The sequence below is a fragment of the Acomys russatus genome, chromosome 8, assembly GCF_903995435.1.
Source record: "Acomys russatus chromosome 8, mAcoRus1.1, whole genome shotgun sequence".
NCBI lineage: Eukaryota > Metazoa > Chordata > Mammalia > Rodentia > Muridae > Acomys > Acomys russatus.
In genome coordinates, this window is record NC_067144.1 from 28,551,897 (window position 1) to 28,576,613 (window position 24,717).

Below are 24,717 nucleotides of genomic sequence, written 5' to 3' on the forward strand. Positions count from 1 at the left end.
GAGAGAGAGAGAGAGAGAGAGAGGAGAAGAAGAGGAGGAGGAGGAAGAGGAGGAGAGAAGAGGAGGAGGAAGAAGAGGAAGAGGAGGAGGAGGAGGAGGAGGAGGAGGAGGAGGAGGAGAGAACCACAGACAATATGCCATAATGATTAGTACCTGGCAAACTGTCTCCATTTGCATATCTGTATAGTTAACATGATTTTTGGAACCTGGAGGCCAAGGAAGAAAAATCTGCATATGTATCCTGTTGACTCATCAAGTATTGGGTTACTCATAGTCCTATGTTCATGTCTCAGAACTCTGCCACCCTGTGGCTGCTATAAATCTTGGACGGAGATGTTCACACAGTGGTTAGATATGTGTAAAGAGTATTATGCTTTCAACACGACCAGTTTATCAGAAAAGACAATTGCCACAAATGTTGAAAATGTGCAAACACAGTTTGGGAGAGCTGTCAACCAATCAGGTACAATTAGAAAGTGTCCTCATCTGACTCATCACTCTTGGTTTTGGTGAGTCTTTCCAGCTCCTCTCCATCCTAAAAAGAAACACAAAATGAATAGTTTGTTAGAATTAGAAATGTTTCATTTTCAACAATCACTAAAGGAATGCTTTACTAAATACATAGAGCAAAGGTTTATTCTTTAAATTGTGAGTTTTGGTTTGTTAACCGTGAATATAATCTCATCAAATTGAAGAGTTGAAATGCTACAGATAGAAGTACATGTGATGATCAAAAAATAAAGAGGGAACTGGAGAGAAAGCTCGCTTATTGCTCTTGTAGGGGACCCAGGTTTGGTTCCCAGCACCTGCATGGTACATGACAACTATCTGTAGATAACAATCAGCTGTAACTCTAGTCCCTGGGGAATCTGACATCCTCTTCTTACCTGAGGGCACAAGGCTTGCACATGCCATATACACATGCAAGTAAAACACTCATACACATACGATAAAAGAAATCTAAAAAATTTTAATGAAAAAAAGTGATGTGCATTCAACTCAGACCAAGAGCACCACCTGCTGGTCTTGGAGGGAAGTGATTAGAGGACGATCAATGAGTCACAGGATTCCTGGTACCTAATATGATTTTATTTTCCTTAAAAAATAAGGCTAGCAGTTATCCCCAGACCACTGTAAAGAACAGAGGACTTTGGAGTGTGAATTTTTGCTGACTTTTCAAAGGTTTGGGACACATCCTTTTTTTTAATCTTAAAATCTGTTGTATCTAATCTAAGAGCATATATAGGGGGAGGAGGTCTCCCTCAATTACAGACATAGGGGGAGAATGGGGGAAGCGGGAGGGAGGGAGGACTAGGAGGATACAAGGGAAGGGCTAACAATTGAGATGTAATATGAAAAAATTAATAAAAAAATTTTTAAAAATCTGTTGTATCAAAACCTCAGAGATCCAACACCTGGAGGTTTGCTATGAACCCAGTAAATGACAGGTTTGTTCTAAAGAGTAAAATGGGCTCATGATGTGAAATAGGTCATCTCTGTATTAACAAAAATTATAAATTCAGGATAACTAAATTTTTGTTTTTTAAAAAGAATATATTCTTGTATGAGAGAGTTCTTGTTAAAAATCACTTTTATAAGTGAAATAAGCATATAACTACAGGGAAGATTAAGGTTCCAGCTTTTCACATGATTTATCAATGTAAAAGATTAACTTCTTTTTTCCAACCACTGTGCAGTGGAGAAAGCAAGGAGCTAGGAGTCAGACTGCACAGCTTCGCTCCCAGTTCTTTTACCTGCTGTCGATAAACCATTTAACTCACTCTCTGCCCATCAATCTAGGGGAGACAGGATGAGATAAGGGACAAGTACCTTTGAGGTCTACAATTCTATGTGATACAATTACACAGTTAACACAAAATCCTGGAGGTGCAATGGTTTGCCTAGTCCTTACCAGCATCCAAAGTCCAGTGCACGGCTCCTGTAAGTCAGACAGCTCTAATGCACCTTCTTATAGACTGATGTTGTTTTCTTTCCTGAATAAATGTGTTTTAAATTTAGGAACAAGCAGAAAGTGCATTTACAACAACTCACCCCACTGGAACGCTCCCAGAGGTTGCCACTTAGATCTCGGACCCTTTCTTGCCGAGGTGCACACTCTAGATTTTGAGGCTTGCTAGCATTATAAATAAATATGGAAAGAAGGACTGATGGGGCTTCCAGGAAAAAGTCCAGGGAGGGCCTGAAGTCGAAGACCAGGACAGACACTGCTGTGATGATGACTGTTGTCACCTGGGCCATCAAGACATGGAACATGTTATCTAAGAATTTCAAGATAAAAGCCACGGAAAGGCCTTGGAAGGCAGTCACAAAAATAAGGGCTACTGAAAATGCATTGTGGCCATAAAAAAAGCCACAGTTCTGAATCTGATCACGGTTACTGCTCTGAAGGACCAGGGTCAGCCCATTAAAAACAATGCCAAAGAAATAAAGCTTGCTATTCTGTATGAATATGCTCTCAGTGAGCTGGGTCCCCTCCTTCAGGATCTTCTCGTTATAGATATTGGCCATTGAAGAAATGAAACACTGAACTATGATCAGAATATGGCCCAAGCCCAAACGGATGTGGCTAAAAACTCTGGCTGTGGTGTTCCACTTGACGTCGGTCAAAGTCCACTCCTTTGCTGTACAATTGTCTCTTAGGGAACATTCTTTCTTGAAATGAAGGCAGGAATTGGATGGGGTGAAGAAGGCATCATGATGAAATCCATGTCCTTCCAAGTCATGCTGAGAAGTTTTGGTGCTGGCAGTCAGGGCGACAATAGACAGAAACAGGATCAGGAGGGAAGCCCACTGGATCCAGTTCAGATGCCGCCTATCCAAAGAGGGAGAAAATAAGATTTTACCATTTTTCCCATCTTGTCTTTCCCTTGTTAACTGTTCTACTGAACATTCAGAAACTTGAATATTTGGTTGAATAAATTACACCCAGTTGCTAGCATTCCCTACAATTCAAGTGCACTATAAATTTGATGGGTCTGCATCTCAAACCTGACCCCTCTATTCACTTTCAGAATGCCTTATGAATGTTCTCAACTTCTCCTTCCTGTAGATCACCTTTGAATGTGCAGCTGTAACCCAGCTGCCTGCCTTCCAAGGCTATCTTGAGCCTCTAGCACAGTGATTTTGATTGTGATAAACTGTAAATTCTGACAGCCGAGTCTCTGAGAATGAGAAAAAGCAGCATGAGTAAGCTTTAGTAATTGATGCAGATACATCCCACGAAATAGACCCTTCTCAAAGGGCTTCATGACACACAAAATTAGCTCCTGGGCCATGGGGCTAATAATAAGCCACTATATGGCAGAGTAATGGAAGATAAGGAAAAGAAAGCAATTATAATTGGGTAGTATTTCTGCTTATAAAACCCAGCAAAGCTTTATTACTTGCTTTACCTGATAATAAAGTTGTGAAATACAGAGGATATGAACTTGTTACTCTACTTGTCAACTTACTGAGTTCAAAAGACATGGAACAGACAGGCAAACTGGGCTGGTACAGACTTGACCTGCCTCTCTAGGGAGCTCACATATAATCAGGAGAGAGCCATGCAGTTAAGTGATGGCAGAATGTAAGACATACGACCCAGAGGGCCATCTGTAGGGCAGGGCATAGAAGCTTCCATGCAAAGGCAACAAAGAAGAAGGTATATCTCTCCAGCCTGCAAGGACCTTGAGAAGAATCCAAAAACAGCCAGGTGTGGTGGCGCATGCCTCAACTCTGAGAGGCAGAGGCATATGGATCTCTGTGAGTTTGAGGCCAGCTTGGTCTACTAAGTGAGTACAGGACAGCCAAGGCTATACAGAGAAACCCTGACTCGGAAAAATAAAAACAAAAAGAAAAAGGAAAGAGGGAGAGAGAGAGAGAGAGAGAGAGAGAGAGAGAGAGAGAGAGAGAGAGAGAGAGAGAGAGAGACAGAGAGAGACAGAGAGAGAGATATCGAGATCTAAAACTTGATGTCTGAAAATTAGGTCATCATCAGAAGCTGGGATACTTATTTATTTATTTATTTACATCCTGGTCGTAGCCCCATCCCCCTTATCTCCCAGTCCCATCCTCCCTCTGCCTCTCAGAAGCAGAAGCATAAGAATGAGAACTTGGTATTTCCTTCCTTCTACTAGGAAACTTGTCTAGCTAGAGGGTGTCCTTTTCAATCTCTGGCCCCTGCTACTAGGAATCTCTACTAGAGTCCCCCTCAAAGCCTCCCAAGAGCCTACCCTGACTTAGGTCTCCAACTTGTCACAAAGATGCCTCCATCCAGTTTCTCTTTTCTCTACAGGCTTTCTGTCTTTCCACCCCCCAGGCTCCCCAGGTCTGATATCCACCCTCATCTCTCTCTGCACTCCCTCTCCTACCTTGTTCCCTCTCTTTAATCATTACCTCTGTCTATTCTATTTCCTCTTCTGAACTTTGACCCCAAATTCATCTCGCTTATAAAATGTGCAGGGAAAAAAATAGAACAGATAAAGCACAGATTGAGGGAATGTCCAACCAATGCCTGGAAAAACCCAAGACTCACCCCATGGGAGAGAGCCAACCTGTGACACTATTAATGACACTCTACTATGCTTGCAAGATAGGAATCTAGCAGAATTGTCCTCTGAGAGAGTCTACAGAGTAGGGCTTCAAAATAGATGCTGACACTCATAGCCAAACATTGGGTGACGCATAGGGAGCCTTACAGAAAAGTAAGAGTGAAAGAGAAAAGGACCTAGAGGAGACAGGAGCTCCACAAGACCAATAGGGTCAACTAGCCAGGTTCCAGAGGGGCCTGCTGAGACTGAAGCACCAACCAAGGACCTTGCATGGACGGGACCTAGGCCCCCTACACAGATGTAGCCGATGGGCAGCTCAGGCTTCATGTGGGTCCTCTAGTAAGGGGGGCAGGGGCTGTCTCTGACATGGACTCTGCTGCTAGCTTCTTGACTAATTACCCTTGGCAAAATGCCTTACCAGGCCACAGAGGAAGAGGACATGCTCAGTCCTGATGCAACTTGATGAGCTGGGGTGGATGGGAAGTGGAGATTCCCTTTTCTGAGGAATAGGGGAGGGAAATAGGGGAGAGGGTGGGAGGATGCGACTGGGAGGAGAGATGGGGCTACAACCAGGACATAAAGTAAGTGAATAAATAAATAAATAAATAAATAAATAAACTGGAAGTGATAAGAACATTTTTGAGCACCTAGGGCAGTGTAGGAATTCCTGCTCTTAGGGAAAAAGCTAAGTGAGACACAAATGATTTCCCGGCTCATGTTTTTGAGAGAATGAGAAAGATGGCTTAGTGTATCCTCTTCTAGTTAGGTATAACTTTTAAGACCCATTCTAAACTCCCAGAACATATGTGGAAAAAGGAGCCTGACTTCAATTCTACAGCTTCATTCTGTGAAATTGCTAAATGCATATACTGGCTTAGAAAGCAGCACATCTGTATATCATGTCTTCTCATGTATGATTTTTACATAATTAGATTTATATCCTAGGAATAGGGATAGCCATAGCCCTATGACATGAAGTTAAAACCATGGACAGCCACAAAACTGCTAGACTGCTAGAGGTGCAGGTGGTACACACTGAGCAGCAGAAAGTAATGACTGGAAAGTAAGAGAGAGAGGGAGAGAGAGAGAGAGGGAGAGAGAGAGAGAGGGAAGGAGAGAGAGAGGGAGGAGAGAGAGGGAGAGAGAGGGGGAGAGAGAGGGAGAGAGGGAGAGGGAGGGAGAGAGAAGGAGAGAGAATGGGGGGAGAGAGAGGAGGAGAGAGGGAGAGAGAGGGAGGGGAGAGAGGGGAGAGGAGAGAGAGAAAAGACAGAGGGCAGAGAGAGAAAGTGAAAGGGCGGAGATCGAGGGGAGAGCGAGAGGAGGGAGCGGAGAGGTAGAGGGAGGAGAGAGAGGGAGGAGAGAGGGGGAGGGAGGGAAGGGAAGACGAGGGGGAGAGAGGAGAGCGGGAAGAGGGAGGGAGAGAGGGGGGGAAGAGACAGGACGAGGAGAGGGAGACAGGAGCGAGGAGAGAGGGACGAGAGATGTAGCTGGCGGGAGAGAGAGGGGGAGAGAAGAGAGAGGAGAGAGAGAGGGAGAGAAAGAGGGGAGAGCGAGAGGGGGGAGAGAGAGGATCGAAGGGGAGAGAGAGGGGAGGGAGAGCGAAGGAAGAGAGCGGAGAGAGGGGAACGGAGTGAGCGGAGCGAAGGGGGGGGGGAGAGAGAGGGGAGAGAGAGGGAGAGAGGGAGAGGGAGGGAGAGAGAGTGGGGGGAGAGAGAGGGGGAGAGAGGGAGAGAGAGGGAGAGGGAGGGAGAGAGGGAAGAGAGAGAAGAGAGAGAAAGAAAGGGAGAGAGAGAGGGAGAGAGAGAGAGGTAGAGGGAGGGAGAGAGGGGGAGAGAGAGAGGGGAGGGAGGGAGGGAGGGAGGGAGAGAGGGGGAGAGAGGGAGAGAGGGAGAGGGGGAGGGAGAGAGGGGGGAGAGAGGAGAGAGAGACAGGAGAAAGGGAGAGAGAGAGAGGGAGAGAGAGGTAGAGGGAGGGAGAGAGAGGGAGAGAGAGAGGGAGAGAGAGAGGGAGAGAAAGAGGGAGAGAGAGAGGGGGGAGAGAGAGGGAGAGAGAGGGAGAGAGAGAGGGAGGGAGAGAGAAGGAGAGAGGGAGAGAGGGGGAGAGAGGGAGAGAGAGAGGGGGAGGGGGAGAGAGGGAGAGAGAGAGGGGGGGAGAGAGGGGGAGGGAGAGGGAAAGGAGAGGGAGAGCGAGAGGGAGGGAAAGGCAGAGAACACAAATCTGGGCAGTGGGATGGCTCAGCAGGTAAAAGGGCTAGACAAGCCTGACAACCTGAGCTTGATCCTGGGACCTCAGGTGGAAGGAGAGAAACAATTCCTGAGAGTTGTCCTGATTTCCACAAGAGCTAGGGAAAGGAATCCAAACGTAGGCAGCAGAGTCAATGACAGCCCCTATTCCTGTTGTTAGGGGATCCACATGATGACCATGCTGCACATCTGCCACGGGACCTCGGCCTGGCCCATGCAAGCTGTTTGGTTGGTGGTCCAGTCTCTGTGAGCCCCCTTGGGCCCGGGTTAGTTTACGCTGTAGATTTTCTTGTGGTGTCCTTGAGCCCTCTGGCTCAAATGGGCGTATTACTAAGCTGGCTCCTAATAACTCACCATTATACCCACAGATCACTCTATCTTTTAACCCTCATCAGAGAAGTTTTTTGTTCTGTTTTGGTTTTGGTTTTTACTACATGGTGATTAACTAAAGACCCACAGATGGTCAAATTTCAGAGCTTAAGAGGTGATTTGTTGAATTGTCAGCTCTAAATGTGAAACTTAAATCATATTCCTTCTTCTCAAGGCTCAGGGCTGACTGGGGAAGAGGTGACAGAAAGGATATGAGAGCTAGAGATGGTGAATAATTTCAAGGGAACAGTGTCTTCTGGACACTGCAGGGCAGGTGCACACAGGAACTCACAGCAGTTGCGACAGCATACACAAGACCTACGCAAGCTTAAGGGAGAAAAGAACCGCCAGCACAGGCGAGAAGGTGTGCTCAGTCTTATCCCTGCATAAGGAGCTGGCAGCTGCACATGAGTGAGAATTAGTGTGTCTTAAGGGTGCAGCTGCTGTTGGATTTGATGTGGCTACTAATCCTAGCACTTGGGAGGTTGAAACTGGTGGATTATGAGTTCAAGATTATTCTGGGTTATCAAGTAAGACCTTGTCAGAAAACAAACATTAAAAACAAAACAAAACACTAGCCGTGTGTGGGGGTATACACCTGTAATCCCAGCACTCAGGGAGGCAGAAGCAGGTGGATCTCTGTGAGTTTGAAGGCAGCCTGGTCTACAAATTGAGTCCACAACAGGCAATGCTATAAAGAAAAATCTCGTCTTGAAAAAGATAAAACAAACAAACAAAACAAAACACCCATTAAAACTTAAAATATCAACAAACAGTAATCAAATATCTCAGTTTTGAAAAGTTCAAGATATTTCATATACCTGATGGCAGTGGATTTAAACAGCACTAGAGTTGCTTTCCACACTGGATAAACAAGGTATCTAATATACAAGGCTAATGAGAAATAAAATCTTGGCCTATGGGTTCTGAGAGCTCAGCATTCTGGGTAAATTATCAAAAGCCAGACTGGCCCACTTTAACGGATGATATATGCTTCCACAGTGAATTACTTACTTCAGCACTACCCTGAATAGAAGAGCTGTTGTTATAATGCTAAAATTCGAGAAGATAACAGCCATGGCCTAGAAAGAAAGAGAAGATAGGATTACAATCCAAGCAAAGCACTGGCCTCAGAACCTCCCAGCGTCTAGTTCACCTGACACAAAAGCCTTTTAGTCACAAAGCAAAGGGTTATTAGGGCAGCTTTTTCACTGAGGGATTAAATTCTGTTTTTACTGCTTGTTAAATTTATGTAAGTTTATCAAATTATTGCCAGAATTTGACAATATGTGTTTAAATCTGGGCAATGCCTGTATAAATGACCTGGATGTATAGTTCAAGAAACACAAATTGTAAAGGTTAAAGTTTAGAAATAAGTTACCATGCTTATGAAGCACACTTTTTTTTTTTTAAACAGCCAACAAAGCCCTTTATGGACGTCTTAAAAATGATTGTTTTTGAGTGTGGTTCTGTGAATCAAGTAAGAGATATGTACATGAGACATGCACGTAACTTCTGAGCTATAACCATACTCCCCGTAGAGCTATTTAATATTGGCTTCATGGGCAAAGCGAAAGACACATGTTAGTCCTATTTATATGGTAAGAAAATGAAGGCATAGGTTTAAGCATTTTTATTTTTTTAGAAACTGAATCAGTTTTCCAGTTGAAATGACATGGCTTAAAACAGATAGACCTCTGGATTGATCTAAATTACTCTAAACAATTAGAAATGTACTACCTAGATTTTATAGTGGCTTGTTTTTATGAACACAGTCGTATTTCTGTTTAAATTGGACACAGTAACACATACATAGATATGTATTGTTCAGAATATATGAAATTCTAGTACTATTCTCTATAAATGTATCTGGCAATACTAATATTTTTAGCAATAACCATAGGGTCCAGTTCATCTTTCTTTACTTCTTGCTCCCACTTTGGATGAATACACAGAGAAACAAGGTGTGCTATTATCTCTCTGTGGTTTTAGCAATCAGAGGGCTACGACAGGAGGATCTTGAGGTCCTGTGTAGGCCGAGACATAGCAAAACCCTCTACTGAGAAATCCAACAAACAATAGAGACTACCAAGTATTACACAGCCACTGATAACAGCAAACACAGCAACAATCATTAAGAATAAAAAAGTAAAGCTGACTAAAACTAGTAGTAATTCTACGAATCTTAATGTTTTCCTGTTTTTCTATTGACATTGCTAGTAAGATTTATAATACAATCATATATATTTACTAGTCATAAAAATAGTAACTTACTACATGTACGTAATGAATCATGATTGAATCAGGGCAATCCACATTTCTAGCTTCCTAATGACTTATTGTTGTCTGTGTGGTAGATGATGGATGGATTTTCTCAGTGTTCCTCACGATAACACAAATGTTTGTGAACTTCGGGTTAGGAAAAGAGGAAGAGACGATGAGAACAACTGCACTAAGAGCAGGGAAGTAGCGCCCCTGAGCAGTCACACAGGAGCATGTAGACGCACACAGCTAGGCAGTCTGGATGTCTTCACAGACTCGGAATATACTTCCTATGTTAACACCGGAGAATGAATCTAATCATAATCCTTTGTCCTAAAATTTCTATGAGCCTTTATTTAAATCCTTAAGTAGAACTTGGCAAGAAATACACAGACTAAATCATATATTGTTTCATAATATTGTGGTTACAGCTGATCAGGAAGACCCAAGCAATAAATACGGAAGAAGAATAAGGAAGTTGCAATTTTGCTCAATACTGGGCAGGTAGGAAAGGGTATAAATGTACAGCTAATCTGTTGGTTTCCAATACAATATAATAATACTTATTATTGAGTGTGAATAATCATGTTGCTGTGACCGGAATTATCCAGTCTGAAAAAGTGCGAAGAAGGACTCAGAAGAAGGCACGCTACATGAGCTGACTTCTCACTTACTCTCATGCAGTCACGGAGCAGACAGGAACACAGGTGCTCAGCTGGCCTGCACCCTGCCTTCGGGCTGAGTTAGCATTTTCTCTTCTACTTTATAGACAGCAAAATTGAAACCAAGAACAAACAGGGCCTTCGAAGTTACAGAGGTTTCCATGTTCAGAGAGTGCCAAGCTCTTGATTCCCACTATCTTCTATTGCTCCCGCCCCTCCTTTATCCGTTTCTAAAACACATCTGGGAGGTTTTACATAATGGTTCTGTGCCAATAAAAATACTATTTATGATTAAAGTGCCTAATTGTATTATTTTTTAAAAACTTAACACAACATAGGCAATAAAAACTCTCATTTTAAAAAAATTGGGGGGAGGGGAGCAATGGAACCCAAACTGAGTCTAGGTAAAAGTAGAAAATAGTGTTTGGTTTGTTTATTTGTTTGTTTTTGAGTGAGCATCCCTCAATATAGCCCTGGATGCGCTGGACCTCACTACGTAGACCGGGTTGGCCTCAAATTCTCAGAGATTTGCCTGTCTCTGCCTTCGAAGTGCTAGCTAGGATTAAAGCCATGAGTCACTGCCCAAGCAGAAGACTTTTAGTTGTGGATACCAATGACTTCCCAAGCTGATACACAAGATGTACCAGAGGTGAGCAGTCAGTGTTATAAGTTGAATTGATACAATTTCACACTCATGAGGAATCTGTAGATAAGACTAACATAAGAGGGGCCAGCAAGAAGGGAAAAGGCGCTTAGAGCCAAGTCCGATGACCTGAGTTTGATCTTGGGACCCATATAGTGAAAGGAGAGAACCGAAGTCCACAAGCTGTTCTCTGACCTCCACTTTTGTGCCATAGTACATGTGTATGCATATACATGCACAAACACATACATGAATAAAAAGTATAACAGAAAAAGGACGTATAGTAAATATGGATACAAACACAGAGAGTAAATAGATAAACTACATTAAAACAGATGGAACAAAGGCAAGTCCAACAACTGTATTATATTCCGAATTAATACTGGAAATCTGAGTGAGGTCTTGAGTGGTTATAGGATAACTCAAACTAAAGGCAGACTGGTCAGGGTGGCTTATGAGGCCTTGTGCCTGGGAGCAAATGCCCTCTACCCACTCAGCAGCCTGCACATGAATCATTAACAATGTGAACATCGGGCACAGCCAGATAAATTAGTATCAGATGGTTCTAGAAAACCTCAGGAAGGCCAGTGGGAAAGAGAACAAGTACGATGGGTTTGGGACTCACTTCTCTGTATCTTCTCAGTGGCATTTCCTCTGTTACTGTTACTTACCGGCTGAAGATAGGACAGGACGTAGAAAACAATCAAATTATCCAGGAAGTAGAGAAAGGCAGGAACAGACCACTTCATGAAACTTGAGAATTCTTTCCAAGAAGTACACCTCAAATGTCTACTTTGACGCTCTTCTGAAGAAAGAAATATACATTCATACAAATCACCTTCCTCGAGAATGCTTTCTGTCTCCACTGAAAGTACACTAACCTTGATTACTAGTACAAGTTTATAAAACAGGCTTTACTACATTGCCTCTGTAAGTGACTTCAAGTCCATAGAAGTAAAAGAAATATGTCATTTATTGGCATCGTTTTTTTCCTCCACTTGTGCCAATGAGCAACCAGCCAGACCCTTAGCAAAACAGAATCATAACTCCTCCTAACTCAAAGCAGAAGCATCGCTTAAGGTGTCTCCAGACGCACTGTGTTGTTGACTTCTCTGAACATACAAGTTAGAGTAAGTAGAAAAGGAAAACGGAGTCTTAATTCTTTCACTTTCCCCTCAAGTGGTGACCACAGAAGGGAACTAGTAAGTGAAAACTTATATACACTGACAATGAGATGGTTGATTTTCACTAATCCTGGTTTTAGCTATTATTCCCATTGAAGCTTTCTAGAGACTTAGGAAGGCATGCTGCAATAAATATAATAATGGAATGAGAGAGAGAGAGAGAGAGAGAGAGAGAGAGAGAGAGAGAGAGAGAGAGAGAGAGAGAGAGAGAGAGAGAGAGATTAAATATAAATCCTCCAAGCAATGTACAAATTTCATAGAATTACGAAATGCACTCAGGTAACTAGGAACTCACCACAGACTGAAACTCTCTGGTGTGCAAGGACTTCCTGTGCAAGCACTTTAATGCTCTAAAAGCAGTGTTTAGCTTACATGAGAAGAATAAGTAAAGCTATAGTGCCAAAGCCTATGGCTGGGAAACCGAGATGGAAAATGAACACAGATCCACTGCGTACAGCCCTCCAGGAGCAAGTGATGAGGTGGGACACTGGGATTTAAAATGGCAACCCTCCTAGCTCCCTTCCTTCCAATAAGACTCTGTGTAACATTTTCTTAGATCCCATTTCCCTAGCTATAAAACATACTTATGCTTGGACTAGACTAAATTATAAACACTGTGGCAGTTCTGATGTTTTTTGATAGAGTACTTTAGCAGATACACAATGGTTTAGTAATTACCTTTCTTTATGACACAGAGTGACACAAGCATACAGAGAACCAGCTTCATCAGCTCTGAGCACACATTCACTGTAGTAGGGAGGTAGTCATACTTGTTCTCTGAAATGTAACAGGAAAAATTAAAACTATTAAGTTTATTCTGCATGCTTTTATATGTGATTAATACATTTTAAATTTAAAAGCTAAAATTTAATACTTGCTACAGTAAACGTCTTCTGGCTGGCCCAGCTTTTCTCAACCTTTGGATAAGTATGTTGGGAGGTTAGGATCAAGGGCTGAGATAACTCCATGGGAAGGAGAGCAGAGACTGATTGCTAAACAGATAATTAGCATTCACACCTGACTTATCAAGTTATCAATTTACCAGCCGATTTAGTACGCAGCTTGTGATTCATCAAGCCTGACTCCTTTGCCTTACCAAAAAAAAAAAAAAAAAAAAAAAAAAAAATCACGACATACGTTGTCTGTGGCATTTCCTTAGCTCAGATGTTTCCAACCTGGTTCCTTATCATTGTACACACAGGAGCACTGCTTGGCTCCCCCACCCCTGGCACACATGGGAAACGTGGGTGGAAAAAAAAAAGCTATCTGGTAAAGGACTCTGCTGTTTTTAAGGCTGAGAGGAAGTAAGTTGGGTTACCACACCCAGTAACCATTTATAAAGCATATCCTGGGTAATAGAGTGACGTTTGGTTAGCATGCCTTGATCTTAGTTATTACCTGTCTTTTCTAAATACTTAATGACAACTTCCTTTATAATAGTGACAAGGACAAATAGAATCTTTATTAACGACTATTTTTAGAAATGTATTTCCCTCTCTTTACAAACATTTGGTTGCTTCTCTTAGTCATATTAAAACTTGGCAAACCATGGCAGGAGGCTTGCTAATGTAACCTTCTCTCGCCAGGATACTTCTCCCCTCTTTTCTGCAGATTCCCTGGAACATTCAACATATGACAAATTGACTACTTGTCTGTTTCTAGGCGATCTGCACAACAGCACTTGACAAACTATATTATAATTATTTATTATGCTTATGCCATATTCTTAGAAAGTAAATGTCTTATGACAAAAACATCAGGCTTTGGTCACATTCATGTAGGTGGTACTTAGTAAATGTCCATCTGAATTTAGGTATTTGCTTGTTCAACTATTCAAAGCCTAGTTGGAATACCTCCTCGTTTTACTCAGTAGAAAGGTAGACTTAAATCACATTCTTATCCTCAAAAGATACTTTTCATAATCTTTATGATAAACAAACAACTAAAATGTAACACCAGGAAGTGGGTAGGGAGGGGCTTCAGATGACAATGGCCAAACCTTTGTCAATGTTCTTTACCCCGCTTTTGCTATTGCTTCTGGCATTCCGCTCAGATATTCCCAAACTGTGCGGTAGCATGGACAGCCTCAGTTCACTTATGTTACACATACTTAGAAGTGGTTTTCCTCTAGTCTCAGGGAAAAGGACCATGGCCCTACCATCTGCCCATTCTCCTATCAAAATTGGCCCTTCTCAGAGATCAGTTTTAGTAAATACCTACTTTGATTTCAGCTAGCTCCTTAGTTCTCCTAATAATCTTCCCTTTTTAGCATCCAGAAAGCTTAAAATTTGATAAATAAAATGCAAGACACCAGGCCCTATGATACATTCTCTTCCCCATAAAACCTTATCAGGCAGCATCCATTTGGTTTCTTACTCTACTGGTATATTCAAGTTACTAATTTTCTTTCTTTCTCTTTTGTTTTGTTTTGTTTTGTTTGTTTTTCAAGACACTGTTTCCTTGTGCAGCCTTGGCTGTTCTGGAACTAGCTTTGTAGACCAGGCTGGCCACAAACTCAGGGCTCCTTTTCCTCTGCCTCCCAAGTGCTGTGGTTGAAGGTGTGTGTCACTATTGTCTACTTCAAGTTACTTGTTTTCTGATAAGCAAGTATCTTCTAGTTACAGATGTTATTTGGCTTGATGTAATTTGTACCTTTATACCGTATGGCAATTTTGTCTATTTTCTTGTGGTTAATTGGTTAATCTTTATTAATGTCAAATCCCCTTTGACATGCCTCTAGGTGCACTTGTAGCAATGTTTCCAGAGAGGTTTACAATAAGCAAAGATAACCTTGATGTGTAAAGTATCCTAAGATGTTGGGTCCAGATTGAATAAGAAGGCAAAAGGAGAGAGTGAACTCTCTGATAGGATTCACCTCTCTGCTTCCTGTGGATTCAGTAGAACCAGCTGCCTCACTCATACCTTCATGGTTTCCCTGCCAAGATGCACTTCATCTTCTCACACTGTAGGCTTAAATAAACCCTCCCTTCTTTAACTGCTTTTGCTAGCTTTTATATTCACAGCAACAAAGTAACTAAAGCATGTGATGGGGGGGTCCCCCCACCTCTCTTCCCTTTTCCAACCCTCTTTGTCTCCCAGGCCACTAGCAAGCCCGTGTATAGCTCAGACTCTAGAAGTTCTCTTGCCTCCTGTGATCCTCCTGTCTTTACCACCCAACTCCTGGGGTTAAAAAACATATCAAATGTATGTGACACTGGCACCCAGCTCTAACAAGGTCTTTTTAATGGTGTCTGGAATACTGCCGTCCCATTTAAATGTAATCTCCACTTCTCTTGTTTTCTCATCTGCTCCTAGAGTCTTAAACACCAATTCAGCAATAACGGAGATCTAAATCCTGCAACGTTTAGTTTGGAGCTCACTGAGGACATCTGTGAGTAACTACCTCCTTCTACTCCAAGGCATTTTCTTTACGTGCATTTGTGCTAGGCACTGTAAGACATTGCAGTAAATAGGGCACAGCCTCTGACCTCATGGAAGGGAAATAACTTAAGAATAACTTTTTTTCCCCAAATTTGACCCAACTTATTTTTCCTACTAACAATCCTCATATTTCAGCCAATGTCACCCCTTCAGTGGAGTCTGTGTGACAAGTACTACACAGGCCTGAGACTAAGACCTCAGAAAAGGGCAGAGTCTCCTGGGTTGATGTTCCTGACAGGAGAAATCTGATCACAGTTTTTTTCTTCTCTCATTGTGCTGGCAATTCTCTGTTTCTATCCTATTTCTTAAAACTTCATTCCCTCTATCCTATTTCTTAGACTTCACTCCCAGGTCAAGACCTTTTTCAGGTATACACGTTGCTACGAAACATTGCTAACATGGGCTACAGCCAGGGACCGTTCAAGCTTAAAGTTGTTCGTCAAGCTCCGCTCGTCTTCTCCACTCACCAAAGAAATATAGCTAAGAATTAGTCATTGGTACTATCTTGTGACATTTACCAAAAAACTGTTTCAAAACACTATCTTGATTCCCGTGACCTCAGCACCAGGTGCTGTATAATTAGTAAAAGAACGCTGAGCTTTGACGAAAATGCATCTGTGTACTGATACCAAGCTAACTGCTTAAGAATGACGACGTCTGAAGTTGTAATTCAAATTATGACAAAACTATCTGTACCTGTGCTGGGTATGCTTGATTGCTCACTGACTCTATTAAACCTACACCACAAAAACTGTAATCAAAACAAAACCCCTGTTTCAAAAGAAAAAATGCATTTAACCCTAGACTGCTTGCTTAAAAAAACACACACAGATACAGACTTGATCTTGAGTTTTTTGTCTGTTTGTCAACACTTTATCTTGTGTAAACTGACGCTCCAAGACCTCCCATTCCCAGGGACCTTTTCCTGAATGAGCTGGTCCATGGCAAGCTAAAAACACTATCAAACTACTTGCAACTTGAAAGTTTTGAGGTTTGAACTATTGTCTTTAATCCTCACACTTAAGACAGTGTCCAATCACATATTTTTGTGTGCTTTGAATGTTTCTTGACTCTGTCCTCTCTATTCTGAGAGCACAGTTAGTTAGTCTTCATCACCTGTGGCTTGACTTTCAGTACGCAGCTAACTAGCCTTTTCCCAGGCTGTTCTACTGGCACCCAGCTATAATCTTCAAGTATTTCTTATTTGCCCTAGGCCATCAAAACAAGGGTTTCTCTGTGTAGCCTTGGCTGTCCTGAACCTGCCTCTAGAGACAGAACTCTACTTGCCTCTGCCTCCCAAGGGCTGGGATTAGAGGTGTGTGCCACCGCTGCCCAGTAATCCTTCACTACGAATTCTCTCCCAACTCTCTTTGTTCTTTTCCCTGTTCCTTTCTTTAGAAGTTGTTGTCTTTGCTTTCAATATCCCACATCCCTGGTTTTCTGCTGAATCAACTGTCACCTAGTTAGAAAGCGTCCCCTGCTCCCTATGCACGCCCCATCATCCTTACGCAGGCATACTCATTATTTTTTCATGGACTATCTCTGCATCTTGGACCTAGCCCTTTTATTCCATTTCTTAGACTGAACTTTTATAATGTATTTACATGTTTATCTCATTGTCTGTATCTTATGCACTTTGAACTCTACAATTGTGATGGCTGATATTACCAAGGATCTAGAACCATTTCAGGGACTGGGCCTCTGGTCACATCTGTGAGGAATTATGTAGATTAGCTTCGATCTTGGACATGCCCGTGAGGGACTATGTCAATTAGAACAGCTGAGGTGGAAACACCCACCTTACTTGTGGGAAACAGCATTTCATAGACTGGGGTCCTAGACTAAATAAGGTGAAAGTGAGTTGAGTATGACTATTTGAAAGTGTTTTTCCTTTGTATTATGTTAATGGGTGTTTTGCCTGAATGTCTGTGCATCATGGAGGCCAGCAGGAGGCTTCTTATGCCATGGGAAGTTGCTCGGACTAATGGTCTAGAGTCTGGGAGAATAAGAAATTATTTGAAGGATTATAGCCAGGTGGCAGGAAAATATAGTGGAAGAAGTACAGTTAGGAGATTTGGGTTGGGGTAGTACATTTCAACTCCCTGGGGCTGCAGTTACTGTTGGTTGCCACGTGCATGCTGGGAACTGGACTTAGGAACCCTTGACAGGAGCAGCCAGAGTTCTTCCTGCTGAGCCATCTCTTCAGCTCCAAGCATATTTTCTCTCCTCCTGCTTGATGCCTGTGGATGCCATGTGAGTAACTGCTACAAGCGCCTGCCACTCTGATCTCCCTGTCAGCGAGCCAAAACCAACCTTCTTCCCTGCCCTACCTGCTTTGGTCAGGTATTTTTTGTTAGAGCAACGAGGAAAGAAATTAAGAGACGATTAAAACTTAGCCTAGGGCTTGAAAGGTAAATATTAACTGAAGTTAAAACTTACGTTCTAGGCAGAAGCCCCAAGCAGACCATTAAAAATCACAATGTCACGATTTCATACCTCTCAATAGTTCAGAAGTAACCGTTGCAGTTTTGTGGAAATATCTGCATAAACCCTTACGTTAAAAAAAAAAAAAGGACTTCTTGGAAAAAAAAATATATGTATATACATATATACCAAACTTTTAATTTTTACTGTCCCATTGATAAAGTAACTATATCAACTCACAAATGCCAAGAAACCAAACAAACATATTGTTATTTCCAAAGAAGCTACAAGTGTACATTTTGCAGGGAATCCAGAATGCTTGTTGGGCGGACTATACACTGTGTTTAACTTTGCACTTGAATGATCCAAATTTCATCCAGGGTCAAAACATTCTTGCCAAAGAGCACAAGGTTGAAGTATAAAAATTAAATACACTTTACCACTCACACAACGCACTGTACTTTAAAAGGTTATCATGTATAATTTATTCATAAGGATACCACAGACAGGTGATTAAGAGTACCCCATGCACGTCGTCCACATCGTAACTCACCTTCATTGGCAGAGTATTTTACCAGTAAGATGCGACTTGAACTTAAAGTAATGAATATAACCCCCAGCAGAAATGTGTACAGCGCTGGTGGGGTGAACCCAGGACGTCTGAAGCATTTTCGTTCCATCCCACTGGTTTTTAATTGTCTTAAAAAGAATACTTTCATGAGCAATCCTGTTGGCAGACCTAAAGACAAAGCACAAAGCAAATACTGTAGACTGTGCATAACAGAAGGGGAGATCTGTACATGTTTGGCCACGACTAAGTTGGAACTTCGACAGCACAGAACAGAGAAAACTTAAAGGAAACAGCAGATGCTGCCAATATCTGATTTGGGAGATAATTCTCGATGCAAAAAGGTTGCGGCCAGATTGGAAATAAGTTACAAAGTAAGTAATCTACAGTTCAGGACTGCAGAAAAGCAGTTTATTCATATTAACTTTTCACCAGAATGAATAAATTTTGGAATCGCGGGGTTTTGTTTGTTTGTTTGTTTGCTTTTGTTCTTTGGTTCACTCTCAGTTGCAGCTCTTCCTTCAGAGTAGAAACAGCGCTTGCTGGGAATGATTCTTACACAGTAACGACCCCAATGCAAATAGTTGAGAAACGGCTAATGGCTAATGGTTTTTACTGAACCAAGACAGGGACCGAAGGCTAATCTTAGGTCAGTGGAGCTTAAGTGGTCAGTCTTTTGCCGACAGGTGGACACGGAACTCAAGGCAGGGTAAATACTTGCCCAAAGCGCACAAGGTGGATGGGTACATAGAGCTGTCGAGGACCGCAGACAGAGGTCCAAACTTGAGGCCAGCTGGGCGCAGGCGTACAGAAGGCCAATGGGTCAGCACCCCTCCACCACCGCCAGGTTTTCTCGCTGTCAGGGAAACCCTCCCACACATGCGCAATAGGAATAGCGGGCGGCGCCCTCGCCCCTCGCACGCACGAGCATCACTGCCTGCGGGGCGCGGTTACCTCAGTCGCTCAGGCAAGGTTCTAGTGGAAGAACGGACATCATAGAGCTGAGATAGTGACTGCCTAGCTCCGTAGTAGCAGCAGTAGGTTTTCAAGGCCCATTGGTAGGGAAACTATGAGCCGAGGACGAAGGCGGCAAAACACCCTCCTCCCGCCGCCGCCGCCGCCGCCGGCTTCCAGTGCTGGAACACAAAGCCGAGAACCACCCCGCAGGGAAGAGCCCCCGCGCGCCCATTGCGCAGGCGTGTTCTTTCCGCCGCTTCCGGGGGGCGGGCCGGTCCCGCCCCCATGACCCCTACCGTTGTCACGTGTCGGGGGCGATTGGAGTCACGTGAGACCCAGGTGGCGGCGGTGCTTGTTGGGAGAGAGTGTAAAGAGGAAGGGGAAGCCGGAAGGGGTGCAAGTGGAGCTAGAGGGCGAAAGACAGCTCGTCTTGGGGGAAAAGAAAAGGCCGGCGGGGTGCTGCGCGTGCACCCGCCTCTGGCTCAGCGGGCCTGGGCCTCGGCCACCGCGGGCCAGGTGACAGCTGGGCCGGGCCACCGCGTGCCGCCGCCCCTCCCCCCCGGCCCGGCCGGTGCCGTCTGACGGGCTGGGTGCCAGTCGGCCACGTCCAGGGCAGTTTTTTTTTTTTTTTTTTTTTTTTTTTTTTGACTCCCCGGCCCGGAGTGCGACTGTCCCTCCCTGCCCCATCGCTGTTCCAGTCCCAGGATGCAGAATGTTATCAACACGGTGAAGGGAAAGGCTCTGGAAGTGGCCGAGTACCTGACCCCAGTCCTCAAGGTAAGAGGGCGGGTCTGGGTCCCCGGTGAGGACCGGTGTGGAAGGTGGAGGGCGGGACGCGCGGCCCGGTGCAGCCCCTTGCTCTGGGCTCCTGGGCCGGTCCCCAGGTTTGCTGGCTCCCCAGCTTCAACTTGAGCGGAGCTGCAGCATACCTGCTGTCTCTACCGCTCATTGCTGCGCTGTGCCTTGGAGTGCGGGGGCAGGTGGTGCGGTGCAGAGGTAGGAACACTGAATCAGCGAGGGCATCCATAGTCGTTTGAACAGGTATCTGGGTTAACCTTTGAAAGGATGACAGCTCCGTGGCTGACAGCATGCCACTTTTTCTTTCAAGCTTCATAGTCAAGTTTTGATTATCAGGCGGTCTAATTCCCAACTTCTTCAGGTTTCAGAGGAACGTAGTAAATTGTAACGTGTTAGTAACTTTGAGCGGAACTACAGCGAAATGTCTAGTTTCCTAAGCTTTTAAAGTAACCGCAACTAATTATTAATCGGTGATCCAATAGCAGCAATTCGGCACACTTCATTGTATATTGTATAGATGGGAAACCCTATAACGTTTTCAGGTGAAAGTTTCCACAAGTTAGTTGTGAGCAGAGACTGGATTGCTTATTTTCAAAAGTACATTCCCAGAGCTGCATTCAGAATTTTCTTACACCCGGTAGGATACATCCTTTTCTGGTAACTTCATTTTGCTTTGCAAAAAGCAAGCAGTAATAGCAAATGAGTGGCAGATATTTGTAGTTTTTGTTATGTATTTAGCTTTCAGGTAGAATTTTACCAATCTTAGTGCAGGCATGAAATATGCTGTTACGCTGAGTAGGCTGATGGAGCTTTCCTTGGCAAAGGGGAATGCTTGGTCTTTTTTTTTTTTTTTTTTTTTTTTTTTTTTTAATGTATACATTTAGTGGAAAGCAGACCAAAAAAAAAAAAAAAAAAAAAAAAAAAAAAAAAAAGAAATGAAATAAACACCCATGTGTGTAGAGGAATTTTAAGCCAGCAACAAGGCTACTCTACTGGAATACAGACACACCTTTAATCCCAGGAGACAGGGCAAACCGATCTCTGAGGTCAAGGCCTGGTACAGAGGAAGTTTCTGATAGACAATAGCTTAGGTCCAGGCCTGGTGGTACACACCTTTAATCCCAGCACCTTGGAGACAGGGGCAAGCAGATTTCTGAGTTCTAGTCAGTTCTGTTCAGTCATTGAGTTGAGAGGCAGTGAATGCTTGGTCTTTATCCTCCCTTTTCAATACTTATTTCTGAGACACCTTTGAAAAAATATACACACATATGATTGATATATATATATATAAAAAAGCCGGGCATGGTGGCACACACCTTTAAGTCTACAGAATGAGTCCAGGACAGCCAGGAGTACACAGAGAAACCCTGTCTCACAAAACAAAACAAAACAAAACAAAACAAAACAAAAGAGTCTGGAAGAAATATAAGTGGGGATCTTAGCTCTTGGTTTGTTTATATGTTTACTGTAAAAGTCACTTTAGTTACGATTACCCTCTATTTAAGAATTGGAAGTAATTTCAGCATTGGAGTCAAATGCTTCTATTGCATGTTATAATATATTTCCAAAATATTGTATCTGTTTAGATTTCCAGTGCTTTAATAGTATACCATCCATTCAACTTTTAGTCTCTGGGAGAGATGAGCAAAACACTTTCCAATTAAACATAAAATGGCTATCTCATCGATAACTTGCATTTTGTTGAACTTGTAGAACTGTTTTGAGGAATCATTTGTTCTGTTCACCAATCTGAAAGGAATGTTAGAATATCAGTATATATGGTATATATGCAAATATATCATACTGTTTTTTGAGATAGGGTCTCACTGTGTAGACTGGAACTCACTATGTATAGCGCAGGATAACCTTCAAATCTTATGGATTCCCCTGCCTTTGCCTCCCAAGTGCTGAGGTTAAAGGTGTCTGCCACCATGCCTGGACGCAATGTGTGGCATAATTTTTTGTATAAAAGAAAGAAATAATGTCTCTCCTTGTCATTCCTAGTTTGCAGAGAGAGTCCTTATAGATTCCTCCTAGATAAGGAAAGGCAAAGAGAAAAAAGGAACTATCCAGAAAGAAATGATGGCTTTTTCTTAGGAAGTGAAGGGTTAGAGAAGGCGTTCTTTGTTCATATGACATCCGTGATCTTGAAGGGCCTCAAATCAGTAGAAGCCTGAGTCGTCTTTATTTTGTGACTACTTTGGTGGAAGTTGACCTTACAGTAGCTGCTTTAGGATGCCACTACTGTCAAGCAGACTCTTGGTTCTAGAATTTTCTTTTTTTCCCCCCTCTCTTGGCCAGTAATGCTTTTTCCCCAGGCAGCCATATGGTTTGGTCCTTTGTCTATCCTTTATTTATTTATAATATATTTTGTACTTTAACATGTGTACAATGTTTTTTGGTTATATCCATCCCCCACTCCCTCCTCTAATTCCTCCCAGTTACCCCCAACATATACCTCTGCTGACTTCATGTTCTTTTCAATCCTCTGAGCCCAACTACTGCTGCCTCCGTGTGTGTGTATGTGTGTGTGTGTGGGGGGCAGGGTGTGGGTGTGAGTGTATAGGATCACCCACTTGAGCATGGATAACCTACCAGGATCCACACCCTGGAGAAAATAGGACTTATCTTCCCCTACCAGCCATCAGCTGCCAGACGTTAGGAGGAGTGCTTTGAAACTACCTTTTGGAGTTGCAGGGCTCAAACTCAGAGCACCTGTGATTACCTGTGCAAGACCAAGCCAGTCGAAATTCAGCTAGGTACTAGAGGTGCTCACTGAGTTGAACCCGTGGCTGAGGACTTATTTTATTGTAATACCACCTCTTCCGTAGTTAATATTTTTTCCTTCATGGTATGAAGATGAGTTCCTCCCCCTCACCCCTGCCCAGGCATATAGCACATTGTCTCAAATAGTACTAGTATATAGTGGTAAATATTTGTTAAGTAAATAATAGACTACCACAAAGCCTTATTTTATAGACTTTTAAAAAGTCTTATACTTGAAAATATAGAACAAAAATTAGCCAATAGCATTCTTGTGTTAGAAGTGTGGTGAAGCTTGACGTGGTGGTGGCGGCGCATTGCCTAGAATTCCAGTGTTCCGGAGGCTGGGGCGGAGGGTTTGGGGCTACACAGCAGCGTGGCCACAATAACAAATCCCTGTCCAGAAGAAGAAAAATAAATAAATAAATAAAAGGAAAAAAGTTATAGTGCAAATGAGAATAATGGTAAATATTACTTGGTTTACATTAAACATTGGTTGTGTTAAAGTGCTAGAAAATTACTTGTTCACCATGCAGGGCCACTGTAATCTGAATATTAGTGTGCTTTTTTAGCACCCATGTTTTATTGTGCGTCAGGTCAAATTATACTGCAAGTAATTTCCTGTAACTCATCTACCTTATACCTGTGTATCTTTGTAATCAAGGACCAGTGCTATTTCATACAGTGGGTTGGGTTTCAGTATTTTGTTTGTTTCGTAGAATACTCTTGTCTAGGAGGGGCAAATATTAGTCCCTAAGACATTTTTTAGTTTAATGTAAAGATGTTTTAATACCTTTATTTATTTATTTATTTATTTATTTATTTTTGCTCTCTTTAGGAATCTAAATTTAAGGAAACAGGTGTCATCACCCCAGAAGAGGTGAGTGTTGAAGATACCCTAAAGCCTTTATATTTTCACAATTATTTTAAACTAGTGCTCTTTTCTCTTTGTTAGAAAACATCTTGAATTTTTTGAAGAAAATTAGACTTAGGTAACTATAATAACTAGGTTAAGAGAATTGCTACTGCCCTTAGCAGATGAAATATAAGGTCTTTTCATTTTCTGCTTCTCATATTTCTCTGTAGTCAACCTCTGTTTGTAAGGGGAGTGGAAAAGATAGTTTTGCTTACTTATCCTTATTGTTGTGTGAGGATATGTTCTGCAGTGGGCTCTGGCATTAGCTGTCTTGGCTCTGTTTAGACCAAATGTATATTTTATGACATTGTGTTGGAAACTTTGATAGTGATTTTTGTCCTAACATTCAGCTTCACTGTTATATAGTTGATTTTACTGTGTTTTCATTTTGTCTCATAAACAAGTTATATTGAAAGTTAAATAATGCTAAAACTATGGGGCTTTTTATCTGTCTCCTATGCTTTTTAAATGTTTGGCATAGAGTAATATTTTGAGTTTACTTGTTCATTTCACTTGTTCACCAAGTCTGTATTATGATCTCATTCATTTAAGTAGTTCACCCCTAGAGAAATTGATCCCAGAGACTTCAATTTTATGAATAGTTATGTGTGTATTACTTACTTGTTCTTAATAACAGTAAATAACAGTTTTGTTTAAGCTTGAGCTTCAACTTTCACGGAAAACATTAGTCATTATATAGTCATATTTCTTGTTTTGATAGACACATTATAAAATAAGCTGTATTATATGATGAGCCTCGGCTCTGGCTATAAATTAAAAGGCTTCAAATGAGAGAATGATATTTCAGTTTAAGAGTGGCTTGGTTTACTGATTAGATTTTTTTTAACTGCCATTATTCTTAATACAGACATGGGATGGTGTGGAAAGAGCCTACAGCACGTGTTCTTAGAACCATCTGTCTAGTTTCTCTTAA

The 24,717-nt window shown here is 42.4% G+C and overlaps 2 protein-coding genes across 5 annotated transcripts in view; one reads left to right on the forward strand and one right to left on the reverse strand.

The window, feature by feature from the left end:
* Nucleotides 1–105: 105 nt before the first annotated feature.
* Nucleotides 106–19,463, reverse strand: Slc35a5 (solute carrier family 35 member A5). Of its 4 annotated transcripts, none has more exons than XM_051149986.1 (7): nt 19,304–19,463; nt 18,335–18,520; nt 12,595–12,693; nt 11,404–11,537; nt 8,180–8,247; nt 2,053–2,833; nt 106–535 (listed from the first exon to the last, which is right to left on the reverse strand). In XM_051149986.1, the coding sequence occupies exons 2-7, from the start codon at nt 18,498–18,500 to the stop codon at nt 470–472; spliced, it is 1,314 nt and encodes a 437-aa protein (XP_051005943.1). In that variant the 5' UTR covers nt 18,501–18,520; nt 19,304–19,463; the 3' UTR covers nt 106–469. The 4 variants fall into 4 exon arrangements, with proteins under 4 accessions (XP_051005943.1, XP_051005944.1, XP_051005942.1 ...); XM_051149987.1 differs by having other exon boundaries at nt 19,284–19,463; XM_051149985.1 differs by lacking the exon at nt 19,304–19,463 and having other exon boundaries at nt 11,404–11,534; nt 18,335–18,609.
* A 356-nt stretch (nt 19,464–19,819) lies between these two features.
* Atg3 (autophagy related 3) overlaps nt 19,820–24,717 on the forward strand; it is a 33,318-nt gene continuing 28,420 nt past the window's right edge. Inside the window, exons 1-2 of the mRNA XM_051149988.1 lie at nt 19,820–20,083; nt 23,706–23,747. Of these exons, the coding sequence (XP_051005945.1) occupies nt 20,012–20,083; nt 23,706–23,747 (114 nt within the window). The 5' untranslated portion in view covers nt 19,820–20,011. The remainder of the gene's footprint in view (nt 20,084–23,705; nt 23,748–24,717) is intronic.

What these genes read in the sequence shown, in the direction of transcription:
- Slc35a5 (XM_051149984.1), bottom strand. Translation starts at nt 18,560, where the DNA reads ATGCACAGTCTACAGTATTTGCTTTGTGCTTTGTCTTTAGGTCTGCCA. An exon ending in AAAATACTCTGCCAATGAAG is followed by an intron (nt 12,694 to 18,334) that starts GTGAGTTACGAT and finishes GTTACATTTCAG; the next exon opens with AGAACAAGTATGACTACCTC. An exon ending in CTATTCAGGGTAGTGCTGAA is followed by an intron (nt 2,834 to 8,179) that starts GTAAGTAATTCA and finishes CTCTTTGGATAG; the next exon opens with GCGGCATCTGAACTGGATCC.